We start from the raw sequence: 27,041 nt of genomic DNA, 5'->3' as shown, positions 1-27,041 counted from the left end.
GAGATCCTGCCATAATGAGAAGAATTCTCCTACCTGCCTTCATGTACCAAATCTCAACAGCTTGTGGGCAGGCGGCAACCTGCAACAGTCTTAGCAGCTTAGAGGAGTGGGGTAGCAGTTCCCAAAACACTGGACAGAATGGGGAGACAGCTTATGTCCGAGCATCTTAAGGGGGGGTGGACAGTGCAAGTCCCAGCAACAGTTGCAGGGTGGGAGGGAAGATGCTGACAAGTGACGAGCTTACTTACAGAGAAACAGACTTCTGCTGAGGGCATTGGCCTAGGAAGTGTGTGAAACTACAGTCCTCTGCTACTGAGAGGATCAGATTGTCTGTAACCTTTCATTTGTCCAGAGACGCTGGTACTTGAAACAGTTGTATTCCCATCATCACTCAGATAAGAATGGTTATCCAGAAAGGGTAGGTGCTCCTGTCCTACTGGTGCTAAGGGAGTGCAAAGAATCACCCGTATGAGACAGTAATAACCTTGTTTTGGAAAGGCCTGGCTTCACTGAAAGACAGAGAGAAAGAGTTCTTCTTCGAGTGCTTGTTCGTCTCAATTCCATTCTAGGTGAGTGCGTGCCCACGTGCACAGTCATAGGAGATTTTTGCCTTTGCAGTACCAAAGGGTCGGCTGTAGCGCCCCCTTGAGTGCTGTACTCATGCGTTGATATATTAGGCGCTGCCAACCCTATGCCATCTCAGTTCTTTCTTACCACCCATGACAGTTGGTCAGAGCGCCTTGTCTTGCATGGCAAGAGTGTTAACGGTTCTTACAGTCCATCATTCTGTCTCCTTTGTTTTTAGTTGATAGGTAGTTTGACCATTAAGTTAAGTGTTAGAATAGTAGTTTAGTAGTTAGAGTCCCGGCTGGGAATTCGCCTCGGAGCGGGGCATACCCTGTTCCCCAGACTTTAAGCCATGCTCGTTCAGCCGGCCGATGCGCATTAGTGACCCCCACGATAGCTGTTCAAAGTGTTTGGGGGAGTCCCACAGAAAGGACAAGAGCAGGATCTGCAAAAACTTTTGCCTTAGAACTCAAAAGGAGTGGGATATCTGCTTGAGGGCCTCTTCATGGAAACTGCGCTTCGTCCTACCTTGGAGTCCTTTCGATCGGATTCCTTGCCTGGCACTTTGGCATCGGTGCACAGTGCACCGCTGGCACCTGAATCCACCAGGCACCGTTCCCCCTCTCTGGTACCTAAGAAATGGTCGAAGTTGACGGGCCTGCTGGCACCGCAGAGAAAGGGGGCAGGCCACGTGCCCACCCCGGAGCAGCTGGGAGGTACTGCTGCAGTCAGACCCCCTAGCCCAGCCAGGGATCCACCTCCAACTCCTGGGAGCGGCGGGGGGTCCTGGCCCCTAGTAGGGTCATCTGTCCCCAAAGCGGACCTGGCAGCCAAAGAGCAAGTAGGTCAGCCGGCATCGCAGACACCAAGCCAGATGATGGACCCAGCTAAGGCCCCAGCATCTATGGGCAAGCTGGTTATGGGACCACCCTCTAAAGCAGCGGCGTGTCCCCAGTCCCTGGACTGGAGTGGTTGGTCCCCATCAAAGTGGCCTTGGACCCCGGCACCCCGGCAGTCTCTGTCCCCGGTTAGAAGACACAGGTGCCTGATGCCAAGGTCTCCACCTACAAGGCATGGGACACCTGAGTCACGGCGTCGATCCCCGTACCCACGGTATCATCAGGCCTCCCACCAGAGTTCACCACGGCACAGATCACCATCACTTAGGCGATCTCCCAGGCGTTGTTACGCCCGGTGCAGGATCGTTCCCAGTCGCTGCACCAGTCTCCAGCTCTCCAGTACCACTCTTTGGGCAGGCACCGGTCCTAGCCCTCTCCTTACCGGTTGCCGACAAGGGTCAGTCAGCAGACTCAGGCATCTACAGCTCTGCCCTGGTCACCAGGGGGGCAATGGTTCGAGTCTGAAGGAGAGTTCAGCCCCTCACCTATAAAAGGCAAATCACCACTAGGCCATGAGACTGGCACAGCTCCTGCAGTGGCGGCGTGGAGGCACGGGCAGTGGCCCGCTCAGTGGAAGTACTGGAACCTGTGGGGTGTACTTGTTATGCCAGTCCTGTACTCCCACCGTTCTTCCCAGGCCGCATCAAACAAGCTGCCCCTGACCCAGCCAGCACTGGAGTCGGAGCATGGTGCCGAATCTGATGTGGGGAGCTGCACAGCCGGCTCTAGGCACCAGCCCTCCAAGCATGTGCTTGGGGCGGCACTTTCTAAGAGGCAGCACTCTGGCCCCCCTTTTTTATTTTTTGCTTGGGGCGGCATTGCCGGGAGCCGGCCCTGGCCCAGCCACTCGCCCTGTCAGCACGAGCTGGGATCCGCGCCCCCTGCCCAGCCCGGCGGCGCCCTGTACAGCCCACTCGGGAAACGCCGCGCTGCCCTGGGGAGACTCGGCGCGGCAGCAGGACCCCATCTCCCTCCCTGCATCCCGGGCCCCGCTTCCCTTTCTCCCCCGCCCCGCTCCTCACACACTCCGGGAGCCCCCCTCGCGGCCGCTGCAGCCCGGGCTGCGGCGGCGGCGAGAGGGGCTCCCGGAGTGTGTGAGGAGCGCTGAGGGAGAGAAGCAGAGTCCCCTGGAGCCGAGCCCGGACTGCGGCAGCAGCGAGAGGGGCTCCCAGAGTGTGTGAGGAGCGCGGAGGGAGAGAAGCGGAGTCCCCTGGAGCCGAGCCCGGGCTGCGGCGGCAGCGAGAGGGGCTCCCAGAGTCAGGGCCGCCCGGGGGGGGGGGCAAGTGGGGTAATTTGCCCCGGGCCCCACAGGGGCCCCCATGAGTATGTCCAAGGCTCCCCCCGCCTCCGTCTTCCCCCATCCCCCAGCGTCTCAGCCGGTAAGGGGGCGGGGCTGCAAGCTGCTGCCGAGCGGCAGGAACTCAGGCCCCGCTGGAGACACCAGGCGGCTGCAGCGATGTTTGGGAGAGGGGTAAGCGGCATGGTAAGGGGCCGGGGCACCCCCAACCCCATCCCCCACAGCCCAGACCCCCAGCTCCGAGCCCAGCCCCTCTGAGCCGGGCACCCCCCCGACCTCATCCCCCTCACAGCCCTGACCACCAGCTCCGAGCCCAGCCCCTCTGAGCCGGACACCCCCCGACCCCATCTCCCCACAGCCCTGAGCCCAGCCCCTGTGAGCCGGGCACCCCCCAACCCAGAGCCCAGCTCCCCACCCAGTCCTGGGCAACAGCAGCACCACCCCCAGGCAGCGACAGCCCATTGGCACCAACCATCACCATCACCCAGCAACAGCCCATTATGTAATTGCAAATGTATACATACCATTAAAACATTTAATGTTTTTAAATAATGTATTTAGTGTATTTTCAAATTATTGCAAATTAATTTTTGAATGTATTTCACTAGTTATTTTTTACATTTCCAAATACATGTTACTATAGTATTGCAACTTTTTTTTATGGAAGGGGCCCCCAAAATTGCTTTGCCCCAGGCCCCCTGAATTCTCTGGGCAGCCCTGCCCAGAGTGTGTGAGGAGCCGGGGAGGGAGGGAAGCGGGGTCCCCTGGAGCCGAGCCCGGGCTGCGGCGGCAGCGAGAGGGGCTCCCGGAGTGTGTGAAGAGGTGAGCGGCCGGCTGGGTTCGTCGGTGCTGAGCAGGTAGCCCCGCAGCCGGAGATCCTCGCCTTCCCGCCCGTCGGGGCTGGGCCAGGGCACGGTGAGGCTGAAGAGCAGCAGGTCCAGGGGGCTCTCCAGGTCCTCGGCTGCCGGTATGTCAGGGGTGAGGGCGGTGAGCATGAACTGATCCACCTTGGCCACCAGCAGCGCCGCGAAGCCCAGGGAGGGGGCCGTGTTCTCCGCGCCGCCCCGCAGCCGCACCACCACCTGGAAGTACTCCCACTCCACGCCACCCAGCAGCTCCACCCTCTTGGGGACAGAGTCACGGCTGGGCCAGGGCTTGGCCGCCGTGTGCTGGTAGCGGATCCCACGTTTGGGGGGGAGCCCAGTGCTGGGGTGGCAGGGGGTGTGGGGGGGAAGAGAGAGCCCAGTGCTGGGGCGGCAGGGGGTGCGGGGGGGGGGCACTGGTGGGCAGGGGGGGAAAGCTCAGGGCGGGGGGGGGCAGCCAAAAATTTTTTTGCTTGGGGCGGCAAAAAACCTAGAGCCGGCCCTGCCAAGGAGCCATCTCTAGATGAGCATGGGAAACCGCCCCTCCCCTGCAGTGCAATCATCTTCATCATCTCTGGACGAAGCGGTGGTGGGCCCCTCGCAAACGAGCAGCCCCCTGACAACTTCAAGGAGCACCAAGCCCTGCTCAAAGGGTTGGCTTCCAACCTGAACTTGGAGGTCGAGGAGCTAGCAGAGGAGTGTGACGACCTCTTTCATGTCATACCCTCCTCCACCCCAACCTGGGTCGCATTGCCCGTCCACCCAGGGTCCTTAAAATTGCCAAGTCTGTGTGGCAGACCCTCTCTTCCATTCTACCTACTTCCAAGAAGGCGGAAAAGAAGTACTATATCCCGGCAAAGAGATTTCAGTATCTGTATACCCACCCTCCAGCGGGGTCCCTGGTCATGTCCGCCATCAATGAAAGGGACAGGCGAGCGGCACACCGAAAAATTAAGATGCCAAGAGGCTGGACGTGTTTGGCAGGAAAATTTATTCGACAGCTAGCCTGCAATTTTGGGTGTCTAACCATCAGGCCTTGTGGGACTCCATCAGCAAGTTGAAGAAGGACCTTCCACAGGACTGAGCCCAGGAGTTCGCCACCTTGGTGGAAGAGGGCAAAAGCAGTGGCGAGAGGCATCCTCCAGATGGCATGGGATGGTACAGACTCGGTGGCCTTTGTGGTGGTCATGAGGCACAGCTCCTGGTTGCAGTCCTTCAGGCTGTCCCAGGAGATGCAGACAACCTTTCAGGTTCTCCCATTTGAGGTAGCAGGGCTCTTCTCAGAGCTGACTGATGGACGACTCCACAGCTTTAAAGACTCCTGTGCCACCCTCCATTCCTTGGGCCTACACACCCCTCAGCAGGCTAGAAAGCCGTTCTGTCCCACGCCTCCGTCGAGGTCCTGGGGTGTCCCCCGGTCCAGCTCCTACAGGAAGAAGGACAGAGACAAAGGGTTTAAGCAGTGGCACCCTTCCTTCCCGTTCCTCTGCCCAGCCTGGTTCTTCCAGAGGCCATGGAAGCCAGAAGCAGGCGTTTTGAGGGTGCGCCTGAGGATGGTGCCCCAGTCACTTCTCAGAATCCACCCCCCTGCTCTTTCCTCAGCCGCCTGCACCCCTTCCAGTCAGCCTGGTCGTGGCTCACCTCAGACCATTGGGTGCTCGACATAATATCTTCGGCTACACCCTACAGTTCATGGCCGACCCTCCCTCCAACCCCTCTTCCCCGTCCCTCTTCAGGGATCCTTCTCATGAGCAACTACTCGTTCACGAGATCAAGAACCTCCTGCGCCTGGAGGCGGTGGAGGAGGTCCTTCCAGACATGAAAGGGGAAGGGCTCTACTATCACTATTTCCTAATCCCAAAAGCAAACAGGGGCCTCAGACCCATTCTGGACCTCAACAAGTCTCTCAAGAAGTTAAAGTTTCACATGGTCTCTCTGGCTTCTATTATTCCCTCCCTAGATCCGGAAGACTGGTACGCCACCCTCGACTTGAAGGATGCATATTTCCATTTTCCCGGGGCACAGGCATTTCCTCCGTTTTGTATTGGGCCACCGCCATTTTCAATTCACGGCGCTGCCCTTTGGTCTCTCGTCAGCCCCGAGAGTATTTACAAAGTGCATAGTGCCAGTAGCCGCTTACATGAGATGCCGAGGGTGCAAATTTATCCATACCTAGACAACTGGCTAATAAAGGGCCGGTCCCAGGATCAGGTGCGGCAGCATCTCGATCTGGTTTGCTCCACCTTTCGCGAACTGGGGCTGTTAATAAACTAGAAGAAATCTACCTTAATTCAGTGCAACACATAGAGTTCATTGGAGTGGTCCTCGACTCTACTCAGGCCAGAGCCTTCCTCCCCGGGGCTTGGTTCCAAACCAGGCGGTCCTGATCTCGTGCATGCAAACCCACCCTCTCACCACCGCTCAGATGTGCCTGCAATTGTTGGGCCACATGGCAGCCTACACTTACTTGGTCCGGCACGCGCAGCTCCACCTCAGACCCCTGCAGACATGGCTGGCATCAGTCTACATCCCCAACAGACACAGCGTGGACCATGTGAGGGTCAGGGTCCCAGACAACATACTGTCGTCACCCACATCGTGGTAGAATCCTGCATCGGTGTTGGAGGGGGTTCCCTTCCCTCCATCCCTGTTGGTGACCCTCATCTCCGATGCCTCGGACGCTGGGGTGGGGAGCCCACCTGAGCAATTTCAGCATGCAAGGTCATTAATCAAGTCACAATCGCTCCCTACACATTAATGTCAGGGAGCTCAGAGCACTTCACCTGGCTTGCCAAGCCTTCCTACCTCACATAAAAAACAGGGTGCTCAAGGTCCTGACCGACAACACAGCACCTATGTGCTATATCAACAAGCAAGACAGGGCCAAATCGTCTGCCCTTTGCCAGGAAGCCATCAGGCTCTGGAACTTCAGTGGGCAACATGGCATCCATCTCGTAGCTGCGCACCTCCCCATGGCCAGGAACGCTTTGGTAGATGGCCTCAGCAGGACGTTCTTGTCTCGCCACGAGTGGTCCCTCTGTCCGGAAATGGTCAGCTTCATCTTCCAGTGGTGGGGGACTCGCTGAGTGGACCTGTTCGCAGCCAGGCAGAACAGGAAATGCCACATTTTCTGCTTGATTTGGGGAATCAACAGAGGCTCCCTGTCGGACACTTTTCTGCTCCCATGGTCGGGGGCTCCGTTGTACGCCTTCCCTCCAGTGCCACTAATTCACAGAGTACTCATGAAAATCAACCAGGACTGGGCAAAGGTGATCCTCATAGCGCCGGCTTGGCCGCGCCAGCACTGGTTTGGTACACTGCTGGACCTCTCGGTGGCTGCTCTGTTACAGCCGCAGTTCAGGCCAGACCTGCTCTCCTAAAACCACAGCAGTCATCTGCATCCAAAGCTGGCTGCGCTGCACCTGACGGCTTGGCTGCTGCATGGTTAAATATGGAGAACATAAGAATGGATCAGACCAAAGGTCCATCTAGCCCAGTATCCTGTCTTCCGATAGTGGACAGTGCCAGGTGCCCCAGAAGGAATGAACAAAACAAGTAATCATCAAGTGATCCATCCCCTGTCGCTCATTCCCAGCTTCTGGCAAACAGAGGCAGGAGTGTTTGGCTGCTGTCCAGCAGGTCCAGTGGGGCAGCAGAAAGCCCTCCACCAGAGTGACCTGCCTGGCCAAATGGAAGCGGTTCACTTGTTGGACCTCAGATAAAGGCATTCAGCCCGAGCGAGCCTTGCTGCAGTTAATCCTGGATTACCTTCTGCATCTCAAGATCCAAGGTCTGTTCCTTTCATCTATCAAGGTCCACTTGGCCACTATTTCAGCCTTCCGTCCGTCGCTCAAGGGTAGGTCGGTTTTCGCCCAGGACATGACTGCCAGTTCCTCAAAGACCTCGAGCACCTCTGCCCACATGTCAGGAATCCTGTCCTGCCATGGGACCTGAATCTTGTGCTGTCACAGCTCATGGGACCCCCACTTTGAGCCCCTGGCTTCCTGCTCTCTCCTCCTTTCCTGGAAGTTTGTGTTCCTAGTTGGAATGACTTTCCCCTGCCGGGTCTCTGAGATTAGGGTGCTTACCTCAGAACCACCCTATATGGTCTTTTACAAAGACAAGGTACAGTTGCGGCCGCACCCAGCTTTCCTGCCTAAGGTGGTCTCACAGTTTCACACAGGCCAGGACATTTACTTACCTGTCTTTTTTCCAAAGCCGCATAAGTCAAAGGAGGAGGAGCATAGATTGCATTCCCTAGATGTCAGGAGAGCACTAGCCTTGAAAGGAGCAAGCCATTCCGCAAGTCAACACAATTGTTCATCTCAGTGGTCGACAGGATGAAAGGTCGTCTGGTGTCTGCTCAAAGAATTTCGCCTGATCGTAGCAGCAGCGAATGCAGTGATCCAAGAAGAAGGTGCCCCCTCTGGCGATTGTAACTGCCCACTCAACCGTTGCAAGCCTCTTCGGCAGCTTTCCTAGCCCAGGTGCCTAACCGGGATGTCTGTAGGGCGGCCACCCGGTCGTCCGTCCACACATTTACATCCCATTACGCACTTACCCAGCAGGCCTGGGACGATGCTGGCTTTGGTAGAGCAGTACTGCAAGACACTATACTGTGAACTCCGAGCCCACCTCCAAGGATACTGCTTGTGAGTCTCCTAGAATGGAATCGACATGGGCAAGCACTCAAAGAAGAAAAAAGAGTTACCTACCTTTTTGTAACTGTTGTTCAAGATGTGTTGCTCATATCCATTCCATTACCCGCCCTCCTGCCCCTGTGTCGGAGATGCCAACAAGAAGGAACTGAGAGGGCATAGGGTTAGCAGTGCCTAATATACCCACGCATGAGCTTGGCACTCAAGGAGGCGCTACAGTCGACCCTATGGATACCACTAAGGCAAAAATCTCCAACGACTGTGCACATGGGCACACAGTCACCTAAAATGGAATGGGCATGAGCAACACATCTTGAAGAACAACAGTTACTAAAAGATAGGTAATCGTTTTTTTGTTAATTTCTGGTAAAGATATCTAAAGAGCTCAACTCTGTTCCCTGCTCTACACACACACATCTGCAAAGTGTAATAAGTTGTGCAATCAAGGGCTCCGTACTAAAAACCTGTTCTATCAGAACTCTGTCATCCCTTGATAATGCTGTGGACCTTTTATATCCTCATGGCCACTGTATTGGAAATGGCCTCTCAAATAGGGGAAGGAATTAATTTGAAGTGACCATCATAATGTCCAAGCTGAAGACTGCTGAATACCACTATCAGAAAAAGGCAGCTACAGAGTTCATTTTGCGAGTGTAAGTTATTCCAGCCCCGAGGTAGAATAATTTGCTGCACAGATGGGTAGGCAAAAGGAAGCTGTGCAGATACATGGGTTTGTAAACATCTGTCAGCCACATCAGATATCCAGTTACAAAATCTAGCACTTCAGGCAGCATGTGAGTAAGTGACATTCAACAGAAGACTTACATGAAATTCAGTGTAGACAGAAGCAAGGCAATACATATTGGAAGTGAATAATTAAACTAATAAATCTTATTCCGCCTCCCATGCAGAAAGAGAAGTTACTTCACTCCTCAGCCTTCTTCCTGTTGCCAAAGTTAAGACTGTCGCTCATGATACTTAACCCATGCCACCCTCACAGAAGCCAAAATTAGCCCACGCCATGAGATTTATTCTTTCATGACAGGGGAGGCTGCACCACCCAGGAGACCTCTTCCTCTTCTACTAGACGATGTTATGTCATCCATGAGACTGACCACCCATATGATAGGTGATGTACATCACCCATAAGCCTTTCCCCTCCCCACATGCTGATAAGGTGTGGCTATGTCCTGTGTCACACCCCTTCAAATGAACAGTTCAGATGCAGGCAGTACTTAGATGGGATCTAGCACTAATACATATGTGCCACCATATTAAAACATCTACAGCAAATTACAAATGTTTAAATTTGGTGTTTGTGCCCCTCTAATTTGTGGGGACAGTGCTGAGTTCTGAATGGCACATTTGCAAGAATATAAGAGCTTCCATTTTTCCCAGCTCTGTTGTATTTACTTTCTAATGCAGTGCAAACATCTGCTTTACAAGCTTGTCAACCATTTGAAAGGCAATTTACTACTAGCCAAAAGTTTCAAATACATAATGTGGAGACGAAAGTGAGCTTTCACCTCACATAGTCCATTTTATCCCGTTGATCTACATTTCGCTGCCATTGAAATGAATAATTTATTACAGTTTATTTCAACAGAGGAAAAGTAAAACTGTTTGCAGTGTGATGTGTGTGGTAATATTAAGAATAGACACATTGCACACAGTTGTCATTAATTAACCTGGAGCTATCATTCTGAATGTATCTTCTCCTGAGTAAGTGGTGACATATGTACTGTAGATAATTCTTTCCCAGAGAAAGAGCCAGACTCTGATACTTGAGGTTAGTAGCTTCTCACTCCATGAGTAGTTCCATTAATTTCATTGGGACCACTGGTGAAGTAAGATACTATTGCATGTCAGAGAGGCTTTCAGAATCAGGCCCAAACTGTTTTAAATATTGAATTTGGAGGGGATATTGAGCATCTGAAATAATGGAAAAATTAAAACAACACCAGAACAACTGTGAAACTCCATTTTTCTGCTTGCCAATTTACAGTGAGGAAAATAGAGATTTTAAAACTACTCCAGGTGGTTATAGTTTTGTAAATGGGAAGGGCTCATATCTTTCCCCTTATAAAATCAGTGAATAAATGTAGTGTTCATGCTGGATTTGAGACCAGCTTATTCAATGCAGGCTCTTTGCAAACTTCCCCATGCAGTTCTGACGTGATACCTGCACTCTGACCTGCGGTGCCCCCTGCTAGTCTAACCTTGGGTTCCTTTCAGAGGGGACTGCCAGTTCCATGGTGATTTTGTGATGTGCAGATATGGTGAAACGATTGACTCATTTTCACTGTTGACTTATGCAAGGAAAGTGTGCACTGAACAGCTACCAAACTTCCCAATAACCCTCCCTCTTGTCTTATATCGGGCTGGGACAAGCAGTCATGGAAATTTTCTTTCTAAATACTTCATCCTTTGAATGTATAGTTCAGAAAGTAAACAGTGGACTAGCAGACAATGCTGCACTTAAGGATTTATTTACTCTATACATTTGACAGAAGTAAGATACGGTGGTTGTGTCACTCAGCCTGATTAGGTAGATTATAGCCAGGTTTGTACTGGTTCATTTAGCTCCAGCCATAACTGATATGTACTTCATCAGCAGAGAGCAATCAGTTAATTATACTCAAGTGATAATGTGTATTAAATTTGAATAGTATCGTGTTTGTTTCTACTCAGTGTGTCGACTTGAGGAGATCATAGTGAAGGAAACAAATGGCCCTACTTACTAGAAAATGTAGCATTCAGAACTAATTTGTAAATCATTTATAGTGTCAGAACAAATTTGCAAATATATTGGCATCAGATGTTCTTTTAATTAATTGTGGATGGAAGGTGGTTGTTCATTTGGGTCATGTATTCAAAGGTATGTGTGTCAGGTGAACCATGCAAAATGCCACGCCCCACGAATAAGTATTTGCAAGACTTTTTGTTAGTGTTCCGTATCTCTATCCTGCTTGTGTGGGTGTGAGAGTGAGAGAATAGACCTATCTCTTAGCCAGTAATATGCAAATAGACATAACCTGTGACAGAAGCAGATTGAGAGAGTTTATAGCAAATCGTGTTTGTCTGCTGAAACGGCTGCATGCATATTTCAATTCATATGTATGTCCTGGGACTGGGACCCCAGGAGTGGCTTTTAAATCGTATATATACCTTAATTTTCCCCCAAATGAAGCAAAAAAGCTAGACTACTCTGAGGACTGTACCCAGGCCAGACTCTGTGTTGGCAACTCTCACGATTTTATCACAAGTCTCATGATATTCTGGGATTTTTCTTAAGGCCCCAACTGCTAGAATCCAGATATTGCATGAGAATCTCAGTTTAAACAAAAAAATGTCTGAATCTAGCCCTCTTGGTTGCAAAAAAATGTGAAAGTGTGACCTGAATGTACCCTCAAACCTGAGTAACACAAAGGCAAATATAAAAAACTCTAAATTAATTATATTTTTTAAAACTATCATTATTTTTAAGGCAGTCCCATAATTTGTAGAGCGAGATAATGCAGACTGGTTCACAATTTTGGAGCAGTTAGTGCCCACTACAGTTTATTAGAAAAAGATGCTCCATATACTTGCTGAAGAGGGAGGTGTTGGTGAAGGAAGGAGTGAAAGCTCCATTGCCAATGGAAATTAGTATTCATAGTTTCTAAATTAGGAGGTGGTTCTCTGGAGCCTGAGACACAAACACTCAGCAAAACTTTGTGTGCAGAGCTACAAAAATCTGAATATTTGTAATATTTGAAATTTCCTTAACAGCCAAGTGTTTGAGTAAAAGCTGTTTGAGTTTTTAGAAATGTACTGAATCCTTGGTAAAGGGTTGTTTTCTATCACATAATGCTGTCTCTGAGCTTACATAATGTACTTCTTAAGCATGTTAAAATGTGATTAGTTGCTATAGAATAAAATATTCATACCAACATAAGAGAGAGAGAAATGAGTTATAGGCTCTGCTGTGATGCAAGTGCTGTTCTGCTGATAACATGAAGCAGCAAAAAAGGCTCTTTAATAGAAAGGCAGCTTATGCGTCCTTGGGAATGAATTTTTATAATGAGGGATGTCTTTGGGAGCTTTTCCTCCAGCACCCAAGAAAGAGACTCTAAAGCATTAGCATTGCTGGAAAAATGCATCCCTACTCCTACAGTTCCCATCACTGCATTTCGGGAGAATCATTATTGGACCAAATAAAGTGGTATCAGTAGTTAGATCCGGACTCCTGGGCTCTGTTCCTGGCTTTGTCACTGAACTGCTTTGCGACCTTATTGGTATGTCCACATTGCATTCATAGGGTGTGATTGCAGCTCATATAGACATACCCTAGCTAGCTTCAGTCGTGCTAGCTCAGGTACCAGTAGCATTGAAGCTACAGCAGTACAGGCGTTAGCGCAGGCTATCCACACCAGTATTTCCCCAGAGTTGTGGGCGGTCATTTACAGCTTCACTGCACTGGTACCCAAACTGGCTAGTTTAAAGCTAGCCCGGGTACGTCTACATGAGCTGCAGTCACACCCTGAATCGCATACCCTCTGTTCCTCGGTTAACCCGTCTGTGAAATGGGATAATGCTGGCCTCCCTCACAGGAGTGCGGGGAGGTAAATTTATATTTGGAAAGCACTTTACAAGTCTCAAATGAACTGTGATGTAGAAGCACTGAGCTGCCTTGTTGTTGCTGTGACACTTATTTATTCTTGATGGACTCCCTGGTATATCATTCTTCAATCAGTTAGCGCAGCCGAAAAATTTTATTATCTGCAGCTCAGTTCTGGAGCAGCAATTCTAGCTTGCTGTGTCAGTCCCTTCTTTAGCGTACATGACTGGAAGGATGAGGGGGTTGGTTCTAGTTTAAGTGATAACTAGATTCCTCTTCTTTCAACCGTGTTTGTTTTTGTCACCCAAGTAATTCAAAAATACTAGTTATAGCTAATTTTATTGTAAGAAAATGGCTGATTCAGCCAGTTCCATACATATTACTAACATCGATACTTGTATTCGAATTACTCCATGGGCATAGAGAACATCACTTCAGTGCTTTCCTCAGACATTCCAGAAGTTGTTTCAGTTCCAGTGCAACTTGAACACCTGTACTTTAAAGTGTTTATACCAGATTCTGGCTCATGGAAGCCATAGTGTTTTAGAAGAAACCCTCCCAAATTAGTGATGCACATGATGTCTGAAAGGAAAAGCTGTAGCTTCAGTCTTGCTAGTCAGTCCATGAAGAAGCTGTATATCTGTCCTTCCTAATGGCATTGTATTATCTGAGGCAGGTGTTGGTTAAACTGAATCAAAAACTGGCAGCTCTCCCCAAATGAAGGGATGGATGTAGCTTGTACCCAGGTAAGTAGGGACAGACCACCAACACACACACCAGGTACTGAGAGCAGAGCCTTCTTGTAGAGAAGGTTGGGCCTGTCCTGTAATGGCTCCATTTGGCTTTCACTGTGAGCTTCTTTGCTGATTATGGCCAGGAGCTTCACTAGGGTGTGCATTTTGCCTCCCTACTTTATTATTTTTGTACCAACATAGATTGGGACTTGAAATCTCAAAGAAACGCCCATGTGTTGTGTGATATGATATTGGAGATTTAGTAGATGGCACTCTTCCCTCTCAGTCAGTATTGAACAATTGCCCCAGGATTGGTAGTAGGATAAATTCTGCTCCTGAAGGTGCCACCTTTCGAATTAGGCTTAATACTAAAAGCCTAATTCATATCCAGTGGCCCATTTCCTAAAAAGTAGGGATGTGTCAATCCTGATGTCCTGGTTGAATGCAAACTCGAGTAATTCTATTCTGCCCCTGAAAGATTTCCCTTGTATTTTTGAGTGCTTGCTGTAAGATCCCCTGATGAAAGATGCTATAGAGTTATGAGGAATTATTATTGCTGCTGTTCATGTTTCAGGACCAGCGAAGTTCCTGTCATTACTTCTCCAGTGGTTTTTAGTGTTTGCATTAATTGAACTATTGTCTTTATCCTGGGTAATTGAAAAGTAGCTTGACATATGCATGTTATAGGAAAGCAAAGTGACGGATTAGCCTTTCCCACGCCGCATTTTGTGCTCCTAGCATGAAAATTTCAAATAATTTTTGGCTATCTCCTTGTTCCAAGTGATTTGTAGTGCTGGGATTCATCTTTTTTCATTTAATGAAACATGTTGTTTGACTTAGCCTTGGTCAGTTATTACAGGCTGGTTTGCAGTGTGGCAGTTCTCTGGGGACTCTGCTCATAGCTACTCATTGGCCTAGAAGAAATGATTTAATGATTTTCCACATTCTCCTTGTGTATTTGGTTTTAGGGCTAGTAGATATTTTACAAATGTGAGTCAAGTTCTTTGTTGGTGGCATTTTACGAATTTTCACTCTGTCTAATCCCAACCAGACACTTTAGATTCGTGTGTGTTGTGCCCCTTAGCATTTTGGGCTCTAATGTGTTTCCAGAAGATCGTAGGGCATTTTATCATCAGATGGTTTCTTTGCTTATTTTATTTATTTTGTTTTATTAAAGTCAGGCTCATCCAAATCACTGGGTGCACATACAATCTCTACAAAAGCTACAAATAATAATGATAACTCAATACCCAACAATAAGGCTTTCCCAGATACCTCCTACCCCAAAACAGAACCCCACCCCTCCCAGCAAAAGCCTGGGAGACCTATTAGGCTTTGCAGCCAAACTTGGAAAAAGCCTGGGAGAGCTAATAAGCCTTGCATTATTACCTGAAAGGAAGCCACTTGTGGCTCCAGCAAATCAATAGGGACAATGAATTCCATAACTGAGACCCCAACATTGTGAATGCCCTGCCTCCAACCCTTCCTGGATTAATAGTAATAATACCTAGTGCTTTATATTCCTAGATGTCCAAGCGCTTTACAAAGGTGGGTAAATACCATTATCTCCTTTATACAGAAGGGGAAACTGAGGCACAGGGGCGAAATGACTTGCTGAAGTTCACATGCCAAATAAGTGGCAGAGTTGGGAACAGTACCTAAGTCTCTCTTGATTTAGAGCTTGTCTAGGTGAACATTTAGTTCACGGCAAGCTGAGGTGTAAATCTACCCTTCAGTAACCTGCTGCACACTTAGAAGCTGTTTGAAGCCTGCTGACGCATTAAAAGTTTGAGTGCCCTTTGATCTCGCCCACTTTGAAATGGGACTAGATCAAAGCACACTAAAGAACTGTTAATGCACGTCAGCAGGGTCCACATGAACAGTTAGTGTGCAGCAGCCTAGTGGGGGAGAGATTTACATCCAAGCTTGCTGCAAACTAAATATTCCTGTAGACAAGCTCTCTAGCTTTGCTTTTGCCTTCACAAAAATAGGGAGCTCTCAACTCAGGTGCCCCAGTTGATCACTGAAGTATCCCACAAGAAAAGGGGTGGTCACTGAGGTAACAAGGACCCATCCAATTTAAGGTTAAAAGCAGCACTTTGAGTGGCACCTGAAAATGAATTTGGAGCTAGTACAGATTACTAAGCATAGGTGTGACTTTTAGGCAGCCATTTTCCACATCATCTGAAGTGTATGAGTAGTGGTAAAGATCAGCTCTAGACAGAACACACTGAAGTGATCCATCCTCAAGGGGGCAAAGGCACAGGTCACTGTAGTGAGGTGTGCATGTGATACAAATCATCCCAGCTGTCTGAACAAGGATAAATGTCAAGTCATGTTGTAGTCTGTTTTCTGGTTAGTTTTTTCTTTAAACAAACCTCGGATGCCATTTTTCTAGAACTTTCTACTGATAATGGCATCTGTTGGGTATGGGAATAATTATACAAGAGTGAATTGTGGAGAAAAGAGTATAACATAGTTGGACACACACACGATGCCGAGGAGTTCAACATTGTTTGCAAAGGGATTGTTTATTTTTCTGGGCAGTCATTAGTTAAAATCCTTGTGACCAAATCACACGTTATAGCACAAAATATACAAACTAATGCAAAATAAACACATTTTCTTTCAGATGATGTCGATTCTGATGAACACCATCATTTTTGAGGATTGCAGAAACCAGTGGTCTGTGTCCAGACCACTGCTAGGGCTTATACTTCTCAATGAGAAGGTAAGTATTGCAGAAATGCTACCAGATTCATTCTGCACATGCTCACTATTGTGTCTGCTCATATGGTTGAAATAAAATCCTCTGCCGAGCAGGGCCGGCTCTGACTTTTTTGCCGCCCCAAGCAAAAAAAAAAACAACAGGGCACAGGGCAGCCGGACCCGGAGGCGAAGCCAAAAAAACCCAAAAAACCCAGGGCGCAGGGCGGCCGGACCTGGAGGCAAAGCAAAAAAACCCAAAAACCCTGGGTGCAGGGCGGCTGGACCCGGAGGCAAAGCAAAATAAAAAAAAAAAAACCTTGGGCTCAGGGCGGCCGGGCCTGGAGGCAAAGCAAAAAAAAAAAAAAAAAATAGGGCAGCCGTGCCGCCGTAAGATTGGACGGAATTGCCGCCCCTTAGAATCTGTCGCCCCAAGCATGAGCTTGCTTGGCTGGTGCCTGGAGCCAGCCCTGCTGCCGAGAAGCTTTAAGTTAAATACTATTAAATCTTATTTTTGGTGTTGAAACTGAATTTTTTAAATGTAATTAATTTTCACAATTTATGCTGTTTGTTTCCTTTTTGCATTTCCCTCAGCTTCGGCAGTGAAGCTAGTCAATTTTTAATCAGTTGCTGCTTCTCGTGCATTAGGCCAGTGCAGTAGTATTTGTGTTGTGAATGGTGCTAGAAATGTTTAATTCCAGGCAAAAGCAAAACTAAAAAACCTTTTTTTTGCTGATAATTCTAAACATCCCTGTTAATACTATGCGTTGCCAAACCTGGTGGTGTTGATCGGTAACAAAACCTACATTTGGGTGACTAAACAAGCTGGCATTGTCCCTTTAAGCACAGTTTTAGGGGATGCTAGCTACAAAACAGAAGAGTGTTCAGATTTTGTCATGTTTGCTCTTTGCATTCACTGTATTTGCTCAGTAATTAACTTGTACCTTACTGAATATAAAGTTGCATTTACTCATAGACTTACAAAGGTTTCAAGACTTTAACAAACTAAAATGTTCTTTGCCATGTCTGACCCTTAATGCACACCACTTTTTAGATAATTGAAAACAAAAAGTCACTTACAAGACTGCCAATCCCTGCACCAGGCATTAGAGTAGGATAAATATAAAGCCACGGTTTCTAGTCCTCACAGTCACATAGATTTCCGTGACCCCTCCTGTGGGTTTTCCTAACCAGTGGAAACATTACTCAAAGTATCACCCAAGTTTCACTGGAGAGATTTGGAGCCATATTTTCCAATTGGAGGGAAAGGGCTTCGTGCCCAGCCTACAAATACCACAGATACCAGTTATCAAAAGGAAAGCAGAGAACAGCCCAGCAGAACCTTGGCCATCTCCAGGGATAAGCCTTTGCCCTCATGATGCTCTCCACCCACAGGAAGGCTCCCTTTGGAGTGATGCTGCTATTGCCTACTTTTCTTCAGCTCCACACACCTCCCCCATAGCCTCTGACAAGGAAGGGCAGGTGCTCTCCAGTTCTCACCCCCTCAGACCCTGCAGAGAGAGCCCATGCATTCAGGGATAGGGCACATGGCACAGAGCTACTGGCCGCCCTTTCAAATTCCCCACCTCTTTTCTTGCTGTCTTGCTCCCTTCTACCCATGTAAAGGGGTGGAGAAGAGTATCCAGCACAGATGCTTTATAAGTGTTGGAGAGCTGCTCTCAGTGAGGCTGAATGACTTAATTTATGTAATAGAAAAATCCAGCCACACCTTCACCCAACAACTCAAGCCCAACCTGTGGGTCACAAAAGTACAGTTAACTTTTTTGTAATTTCTGCCACTCTGATCTTCCAGGGTCCAGCTGGAAGTAGAAACCCTGCAAACACAACTACTCTTATGCAGAAATTCAAATCCCACTTAGCCCAAACAAGGATGTAATGGAAATCTTGCAAGAAAGGCAAGAGTTCTAACCCAGTTTCTCTGCCAGAAAGGTTCAGAGAAGCATCTGGTCTTTGAGGGATTTATCTGAACCTTGTGAGCTTTGCCCATCTCGCATATTTACTAAAATCTTGAGTGTCTGCTTCCAAGGCAGATTATCTAACCTAGGGAACATTCTTCAGACCATCCCTTCAGTAAGATCTGAAACAGTCTATATTTGGATACCCTCAGCATGTCGCCTTAGTGCAGTGGTGGGCAACCTGAGGCCCACCAGGGTAATCCACTGGCGGGCCTCCAGACCATTTGTTTACATTTGCACGGCCGCCCGCAGCTCCCAGTGGCCACGGTTTGCTGTTCCCGGCCAATGGGAGCCGCAGAGATGTGATGGTCGCCGCTTCCGGCAGCTCCCATTGGTCGGGAATGGTGAACCGTGGCCACTGGGAGCTGCGGGCGGCTGTGCAAATGTAAACAAACTGTCTGGCAGCCCGCCAGTGGATTACCCTGACGGGCTGCAGGTTGCCCACCACTGCCTTAATGGCTTAATATAATCGTCTGAAAAGGAAACCATTTCAGTAAATTAATGTGAGCTAGTCTAAATTTGTGCTATTTGCTGTGTATGGCAAGGTATTGTTTCAGAAGATATTGACCTATAGTATTCTCCATATTTCAGAGCAGGATCTTACTTTGTTCAGAATTGCTTTATCTCTTGGGCAGTCACAAGTGGCAGTATATTACTGCTTTGGAGAATGAATTGTCTATACAATAAGATAGTGCTGGGAAAAAATAAGACACTAAGATTAGCGGCAGCCGCATACATTAAAATTCAAACTGAAATCCCAACCATGGAAGGAAACTAATAGAAGAAGAAAATATATCAAAAAGAGGAGCGCTGTCTCATCATTCACCTGTGCTGAAGGATCCAATTTTAGCCATATCCAATAGCACTGTCATTCATCTTCTTGGTGTGTTATTGTGATTTAAATCCAAGCTCTATAAGGGAGAGCAGTTCTTTTAAAATGATTGAGAGGGAATAAGGGCAAATTCAGTGTTTAGAAAAAGTTTATGACATCACAATATTATACTTTACAGATGGAAGCAATATTTCCTACTTTGGGAGGAAAACTAATCATTTTCTATCTGCTCTGAGTCACTGCATCATTATAAAAGTGGGAAATAAGTAGTTTTGTGCATTCCCAATCTTGTTCAAGATGACACTTTTGTTTATATAATGCCTCTGATTTATAGCATTTAAATATTAGTTTGACTACATATTAATTATGTGCTTTTGATGTTAGCCACTTTAATGTAAGAAGAAATTAAATATTTCACTTGAAGATAAAACCGTGCAGTGGTGAATCCTAAGAAATAAATGTGTGGCTAGCAGAGTATTCTCTTTCTACTGAAATTAGACTAGTTCTAAAGATCATGGGCTTTGTTGTCAGAAATGTTTGTGTATATGCACCCTTACTTAGCACCAAGTGAGCTATGGCACAGTCTCTTTTATGAGGGTGGGGAAGGGAAATGTGACCTACCTAGGGCACTTCCCTGGAAGGCTTAGCTCTGAGAATAAATGAGGTGTGAAGGCCCCGTTGCATTGCCTCTCTCCACCCCATGCACTTCAATGCCCTATTCTGCAGGGCCACAGGAAAGGTCTGAAACATGCTTACATGACTGCAGCTTGTGTACTCCTGCTGGCAGTTAATGGAGTGGTGAAGCAGTGCCAGAAGCAACCTGCAACCCCCACTGTACTGTGGTGGGGTGGCTCAGGAGGGGTGGTGACAAGAACGGATTCAGCATCCTTCCAGTGTAGCTTCTGCTGATGATGCATCTATGAAACCCCGAGTGTAACTGCCGCTGGAGCACAGCTATCCTTGCAGGCACAAGCACATGCAAATTGCACTTGTGTGCACCCATGGGGCATATCTGCCCCTTACATGTGAGCTGAATTATGGATGGACAAGATACCATTAAAACAAGTGAGGAGACCACCAAGCAGCAGAAGTAAAGTATGAGTAACCATTATGGTTGCTGGTGGCAGGAACTGTGGCTACAGAGATTATGTCCTGAATTAAGGGAATCCATTTACCAGCAGCCGGCTGGAATGAATTAAAAACAGTCACTTCTGCAGCAGTCATGACACCAGCAAAGGGAAACTGGCCCACAGTGGCAGGCAGAGCTGCAGGAAATCCCTTCTGTATTAGGACACTGAAGCAACTATTGTCCTCCAACCAAACGATTACCAGGTTAGTGGAGAAGAAGGCATGGGAATCCAGGCAAACGTGGCTGCTAGCAAAAGAGATGTCATTGCAGAAGGTGCTTAGAAACCCTTTCAGAACTACTTGGGGTCTCGGATCAGCTCCTGGCAGGCAGCAGCCCCAATAGACAAACTTATCTTATCAGTGGAGGCGGTTTTACAGTTAATTGTCAAACTATTGATGAAGGCAATTTTTATGAAAAAGTTTATCCTTATCTGCACAGTTTGTTCACTTTCAGTGCCTTTCTTCATGGCAGCTCTCTCTAAGGAAGCTCTGGGGAAGCCACTGCTCACGAAACCAACTCATGGACAATCTTGACAACTTTTCTTTGTGTTGTGGGCCTTGCTAGAATTATCCATCTCTCTCCCATCTTGGGGCCAAGCCATGTTCTTCATTATCTGCCCTGACTGCCAGTTGGCTTTAAACTATAAGGCCCTAAACGGCTTGGGACCTAGCTACCTGACAAAGAGCTCCTCTCCATCCATAAGACTGCTGCCGTTGTGGTCAGTGGAGACGCTCAAGCTAACATCTCTCTGGTTTTAAAGGGAGGGGGCTGATGTCAAGGCATTTCCTGACAAGGAAATGACATTGACATTAAACGACATTGCCTTTTAAGATTCTTGCTCTTCCTGTTCTCCCATTGGACTGACAGCCCAGATCTGTACCCTTAAGGCCTTGCTGCAAGGCTTTTCTGTTTTCCCAGGCTTTTGTTGGCGGGCAGGTTGAGGGAGGCTATAGTTTTGTTTGGCAATTCATATTTTTAATTTGGGGGTTGATCGATGAGAAGGCCATTTCATTCTGGCTTTCTACACATTTTTAGTATCTGTACAAGCCCCTAGAGCTTGGGATAGATGCTTTTTAAAATTCACATTGGGGATTGCAAAGGCCTGATCTTCAGCCTAGCAATATCCAGGCCTCTCTTTATGCACCTTCAGTTTTGGGGGTGCAGTTTAGATCTTGTGCATGTCCAAGCACATGATTGGTAGGTGCACTTAGACACACAGATACCTAAATTACCTAAATTTCATCAGCAGTTATTTGTGGCCAGGTTTTGAAAATTTGGTCCTAAAATCTTCAAGTAGCTTCTGCTGGGACTCGTTGATGGTACAGCTTGGACTGTGGAACCTACCTTCCAGCAGAGGTACCTTTTGAAGTGTTTTGACAGCTACTACCTTTCCTGGCTCTGAATGTTCAGAGGGTGGGACTATGAAAGAGGGGCAGGAATCATCAACCACCCTGCTTCCTTTCAACCATGGCAGCAGATAGACCAGCAGCCTCACCGGTCCTGGGACCCAGATTCATCAGAATGGATCATGCCCAGTGCCATCGCCTTTTTGTTTAGCTGGGTTTTAGTTAGTTGGTGTTTTTTTATTTTTTTCTTCTTCTTTTCTTGTTTTGGTTTGTACTAAGGATCTTACTGCTCAGGCACCAGTCCTTTGTTCCGGTATTATGGAATTTGAAAACAAATCAGGGTTCAAAGGTGCAGTACTTGTCCTGCCATTTTTCCTGTTTTGGACACCCATGTGTGTTGTTTGGCCTGCTTGGGGAAGGTTATTTGCTTTCTTATTGCTCCATATGCAGCTTCTTCACCCCCAGGATCAGAAAAGTGCATCAGAATAGCCTCCAAGTTATGCTATTGCTAGAAGTATTAGCAGTTAAACCTTCTGGTTCTAAAGCACCAGGGATCCATAAGTGCTGGGAATCCAGCCTTGGCTCCAGCCCCCAAGGGGGTTAAAAAGTCCAGCACACTTGTTGGCCTCCTTAACTGGAGCCGAAATTATACTTTACAGATGGAAGCAATATTTCCTACTTTGGGACACAGACTCTTTCCACTTGACAGCATGTGCCATAGGACTTTGACAGTTCTAGAACTTGGCCCTCACTCTAGTACTTACTTAGCTCATGGAGTGTCTCTTCAAACTCATGGGAGACTGTTCTCCATTTCATCTCTTGATTAAGATATTGTTTTCTGTAGCTATTCCGTCTGCTAGAAAAGTGAGTGAGCTGTAGGCTCTCATGGCTGACCCCCACTCTTACAGTCCTTCACAAAGATAAAGTGGTGGTAACATAATTCCATCTTAACCAGTTCATAAACTTGCCAGTGTTTTTCCTTAGGCCTCACTCTTACTCAGGAGAAGCTAGGCTGCACACCTTGGATGGCTTCTATTTAAAGAGGTATGCAGGAAATCATAGACTGTTTATCTCTTATGGGGGAAAAGTACAGGTCAGGTAATGGCATCACACAACCTTTTCGAGTGGGTTGGACTCCGTATTGAAGAGTGTTATGAACACACTTCTGTTCTTCTTCCAGAAGGGCTTAGAGCACACTCACCTAGAGTGAAGGCACTTCCATGGCCTGTATTACACATATTCCCATATTAAAAACTTGTAGAGCTGCCACCTATAACCCAATTCATACTTTCCACAAACCATTATTCCTTAGATCTAGCATCGAGGTCAGGCACCTGGTCCGGTAAAGAAGCATTACAGTCTATATGTCAGGGGCCTCCTCATCCCACTGTCCAGAGGGAGGAGTGCTGCTGGCCGGACACCCAAGAGTAGGAATGTGTAGGAGCCATTTGACAAAGAAATGAAGGTTGTTCAGCTGTAACTGGAGTTCTTCAAGATGAACTCTACATACCCACACTCTCCACACACCTTCCCTCTGTCTGGGTGTCCTGATTTCAACTTGGGACCTAAGAAGCCAATCAAAAGAACTGAGGCGGCCAGTTCACCACGCTTCCTTTTATAACCTCCTCCTCCAAATATTGTGAGCCGCTTGAGGCACAAAAGCACTCCAACAGGCACTGCTGCTAATCCGTTCCAGCAGTTGATGCTGCACCATCGGCGCATCTCAAGAGTGTGAATTCACAGAGCTCATTCAGGGTTCTGATTACAGGTGAGCAACCTCTGCTTTTTACTTCTAAAGTTTGTTTCCTGAGTATTTTCTGCCTTTTGATCACAGTACTTCAGCGAATTAAGGGCAAGCTTGATAACCAGCCAGCCTGACAACAAACGAGAGGTCCTTGACCAGTGCTTTAGGAACCTAATGGAAGGAGTGGAGCAAAACCTTTTGGTAAAGAACAGAGACAGGTAAGCTCACAACACCCTAACTGTTCTCTACTGATAAAAGCCAAATAAAACACTCAACCAGAGAATAACATGACAGAGTATTCTGGGCTATCCTGCAACTACAGTGGAGTTTGTTAGCTTCCTTTAAAAGTAAGGTAATGTCCTACCAAATAATCCTCCCTTAGACTTACTAGATGGAGCCAGAGCATTTGATAATTATCTATTTAGTTGTTATTAAATATGTATTTATTTAGGATAGTCCCAAAGGCAGGGCCTGCCAGGGAATGAGTGCTCCTTTCTCTTTTTCGCCACCACCTCCCCCTTGGAAAAAACTACCCCATTTTCTGGGGAGGGGCATAGGTCTCCTTTTCTCCAACATGTGGTCTCTCCAACAAAAACCAGTCTGATGCTCTTGGTGCTGCAGAACTACGAGGGCTTCTGCAGCCTCTGCTGCTCTAGGTGCTGCTGCTTTGACTGACCCCAGCCCCTGCAGATGTAAGGATGTAACTATGACCTGTAAAAAGACAGAAATGAGAGAGGGTCAGTTGGGGACCCCGTAACAGATAAACGTAACATTGCTGAGTTGTTTTTTGTTTGTTTTTTAGAAGACCAAGATTGGCAATTTACTCACTTTCACCCTTGCTGTAAAAAAAAATGGGGTTAGTTTAAAACAAAAGCAATAGAAGTTGCCTGTTTGAGGTTCACACTAGTCTTCTGTTACCAACTGTGTTTTCACCTCTCTGCACCTTTACTCCACAAAACCAAAATCTTGATATGTCATAGGCGTGATTTATACCAGGGTAGAACTTCCTGGAAAGCTTGAGACAAACCGGACAAGACATTTGGGAGTGGTGAAAGTTAAAACAATTAGATGATTCCGTTTCCCCATCATTTTCTGAGAAATGTCGACTTGTCAAAACTCCAGAACAGTTTGATTTAGAACCCCCAGATGGGTTTTAATCTGTTGTCTTACGCTAAGACTGATGCCTTAGGCTATTTTTAGGCAGAAGAGGGTTGCTTTTGGAATTATTTAGCTGTTAAAATATGTTTCTGAACACATTATGGTCTCTGCAGAGATCATCATTTCCTTATATCCCTGATACTAAGTTTATAAACTCCACATGACCCCACTGTAGATAATGGCAATGGGCGGAGCCAGTTGAGAGGGGGCAGTGTGGAGATGGAAGGGTCCCACCTAGTAATGTAGTGACCACACCTATTCCATGAAATAAGTCCACTTGACATGCCTCACACAAAGCTTTCTCCATGTAGTGGGGAGAGTAGGGAGCCATGTGGGAACCAGAAAGGAAGAAATCACAAGAGGTGATGGTGGCAGACAGTCTGGGGAGGATAGAGACCCATCTCTGCACAGTTTGTAAGCTCCATGGGGATTTCTGTGACTGAACAATCCCACCAGTGGATGACCAGGACTTCAGTCTCGAGGGCTGTTAATCACCTAACTTGCATAAGCCCTAAGTTCAAACATACACAACCTTTTACAATAGAATTGCAATATACAGTGTCTGTGGCGTATTCTAAACTCTAAAGGTTGGGTGATCTTTTGGGAAGTCTTAGTAGCTGCAACTAGAGATATGTAGACTGCTCACTCTGGGGTAATGTGAGCAGGTATTATCTAGAATCATTAAAGGAACGGTACATCAAATGAGTGATCTTCTGTCCCAGCTGCCTGGGATGGCTTTTGGGCAGCCATAGTATCAACAAGCAACATGTCTTATACCTAGGCAGCCCTATTTTCAGAGGTTATTGTGGGCTCTTATAAGTGTCTTGTAACTTCCTAGCAAAGTCCATTTTACAGGTTTATTTTAATTTGGGATGTTCAAATGTGAGCAGAAATCAGTTTTCAGTAGTAAAGAAATAAACACAAAAGTAAAAGAGTATGTGCAGAAACATTCTGAAATGCATCCTCTGTAACCACACGCAGCAATCCCTAACTTACCACACTGCTTCTATCTGCAGCCAACAGTGAACTATGGAGAGCATGAACAGGAAGGGATATCAGCCCCAATCCTGCCTAGGGATCTTAGACCCACCTGGAATCCCATTGGCTTTGAAAACATTCATCCATACAGAGCCCTTTGCAGGATCAGGGCCTTAAACTGTAATTCACAATTGGTGTTCCTTGGACATCTTCCTTAATCTGGCCTTACTGAGCCTGTGAGATCTGAGAGCCTCCAAGCAAAGAATGTTAGAGCTGCAATCAATGCAGCTGCAGCATTTAAAAAAGGAGGAAGGGCCCTATATTTGGGGGCACATCTAAGATCAGGATTGTGTGTAATATTTTAAATTAGAAGCAAAACAATTTAATTTCTGCTACTGAAAATACAGTGATAAATGGCAACGGTACACTTTGTTTTAAATAAAGACAGACTGAGGAAGTGGATCTCATCTGGATCAGGTTTGCACTTGCTTTTAGGGCTGAATCAGGGCAAGGGTTCAGGTTCAGGTTGTGATAGTGCTGAAATTACATGTGCTGGCCTAGTGAGATTTTGGGCCCTCAAAAAGTTTTACAGTATTCATTGAGTTTGCACCATCTGTTCTCATACGTCTTTTGAACAAATCAGTACCAGAAAATAGGCCTTATTTTTATATATGAAAAGTGGTTCAGATATGAGATTCCGATCTGACCCACCTCTGTCTTAAACTTGCCAACAAATATGGTAAAAGAGAGAGTTCCACCTACGTTGATAAACAAGAGAATTCGGTCTGTTCCATACGTGTAACTGTGTCCTGTTTTGCTGAGAGACAGGTTGTACTCTGCCTTCACTGTCAAGAAAGGACACGGTCTGAAATAGCCTGAACTCAATGACTTTCTGAGCATGTTGCACAAAGCCATTCATTTGTCAAGGTTTTGGGGGATGATTGAGGGCATTTTTCCCATAAGCAGCGTGGGATGCAAAGGAGCTTTCCTGTTGCTTTGATTTCCTGGCTGGCTGAATTTACCATTCATAACCAGTTCGTCCTACTAATGGTCTGAGCTTACAGGTTGTCTACACACAATGTTATTAATGCTGCTGGATAGTTGTTATTATGTTGTAAGACTAATTGTCAGGACACCTAGAGATTTTATCTGAGCATTTTTAATGTTTTTCCTATTGTTTAAATCTAAATAAATCAGAGGTCGGGTTTAACCAAAGGTTTGGGGTTTTCTTGTTGCCCAGATTCACCCAGAACATGTCGGTCTTTCGAAGAGACATGGCTGATGCCCTGCGCTGTGAAGGGGCTACGGAAGCAAGCAGTTTAGATATGATGAGTTGACGCTGACTTTGGAAACCAGAGCATTGAATAACAACATATAGACTTTGAAAGTTTTGGACCTCACCATATTGTTAGATAGGAGTTGAAAACTTATGAAAACTATTTTTTTAAATAACTTCTGCCTTTTTATATCTCTGGCCTAAATGTAAGAATTTATAAGTGAAAATGATGTAAAATCAGTCTTAGCTTAAAGAACGTTTTCAAATTTTCTTATCAA

At 47.0% G+C, this 27,041-nt stretch overlaps 1 protein-coding gene across 3 annotated transcripts in view; it reads left to right on the top strand.

The window, feature by feature from the left end:
* The window catches only part of RANBP17 (RAN binding protein 17), a 254,633-nt gene extending 227,809 nt beyond the window's left edge, over positions 1 to 26,824 (top strand). For all 3 annotated transcript variants that reach the window (XM_065409394.1, XM_065409393.1, XM_065409392.1), the window contains 3 exons: positions 16,251 to 16,349; positions 23,442 to 23,569; positions 26,728 to 26,824. In XM_065409394.1, coding sequence (XP_065265466.1) covers positions 16,251 to 16,349; positions 23,442 to 23,569; positions 26,728 to 26,824 — 324 coding nt within the window. The remainder of the gene's footprint in view (positions 1 to 16,250; positions 16,350 to 23,441; positions 23,570 to 26,727) is intronic.
* The last annotated feature ends 217 nt before the right edge of the window (positions 26,825 to 27,041 follow it).

This window comes from Emys orbicularis, chromosome 8 (genome assembly GCF_028017835.1).
Source record: "Emys orbicularis isolate rEmyOrb1 chromosome 8, rEmyOrb1.hap1, whole genome shotgun sequence".
In the NCBI taxonomy this organism is placed as follows: Eukaryota; Metazoa; Chordata; order Testudines; family Emydidae; genus Emys; species Emys orbicularis.
The sequence above is the reverse complement of the archived record's forward strand: the minus strand, read 5'-3'. Positions and strand labels throughout refer to the sequence as shown.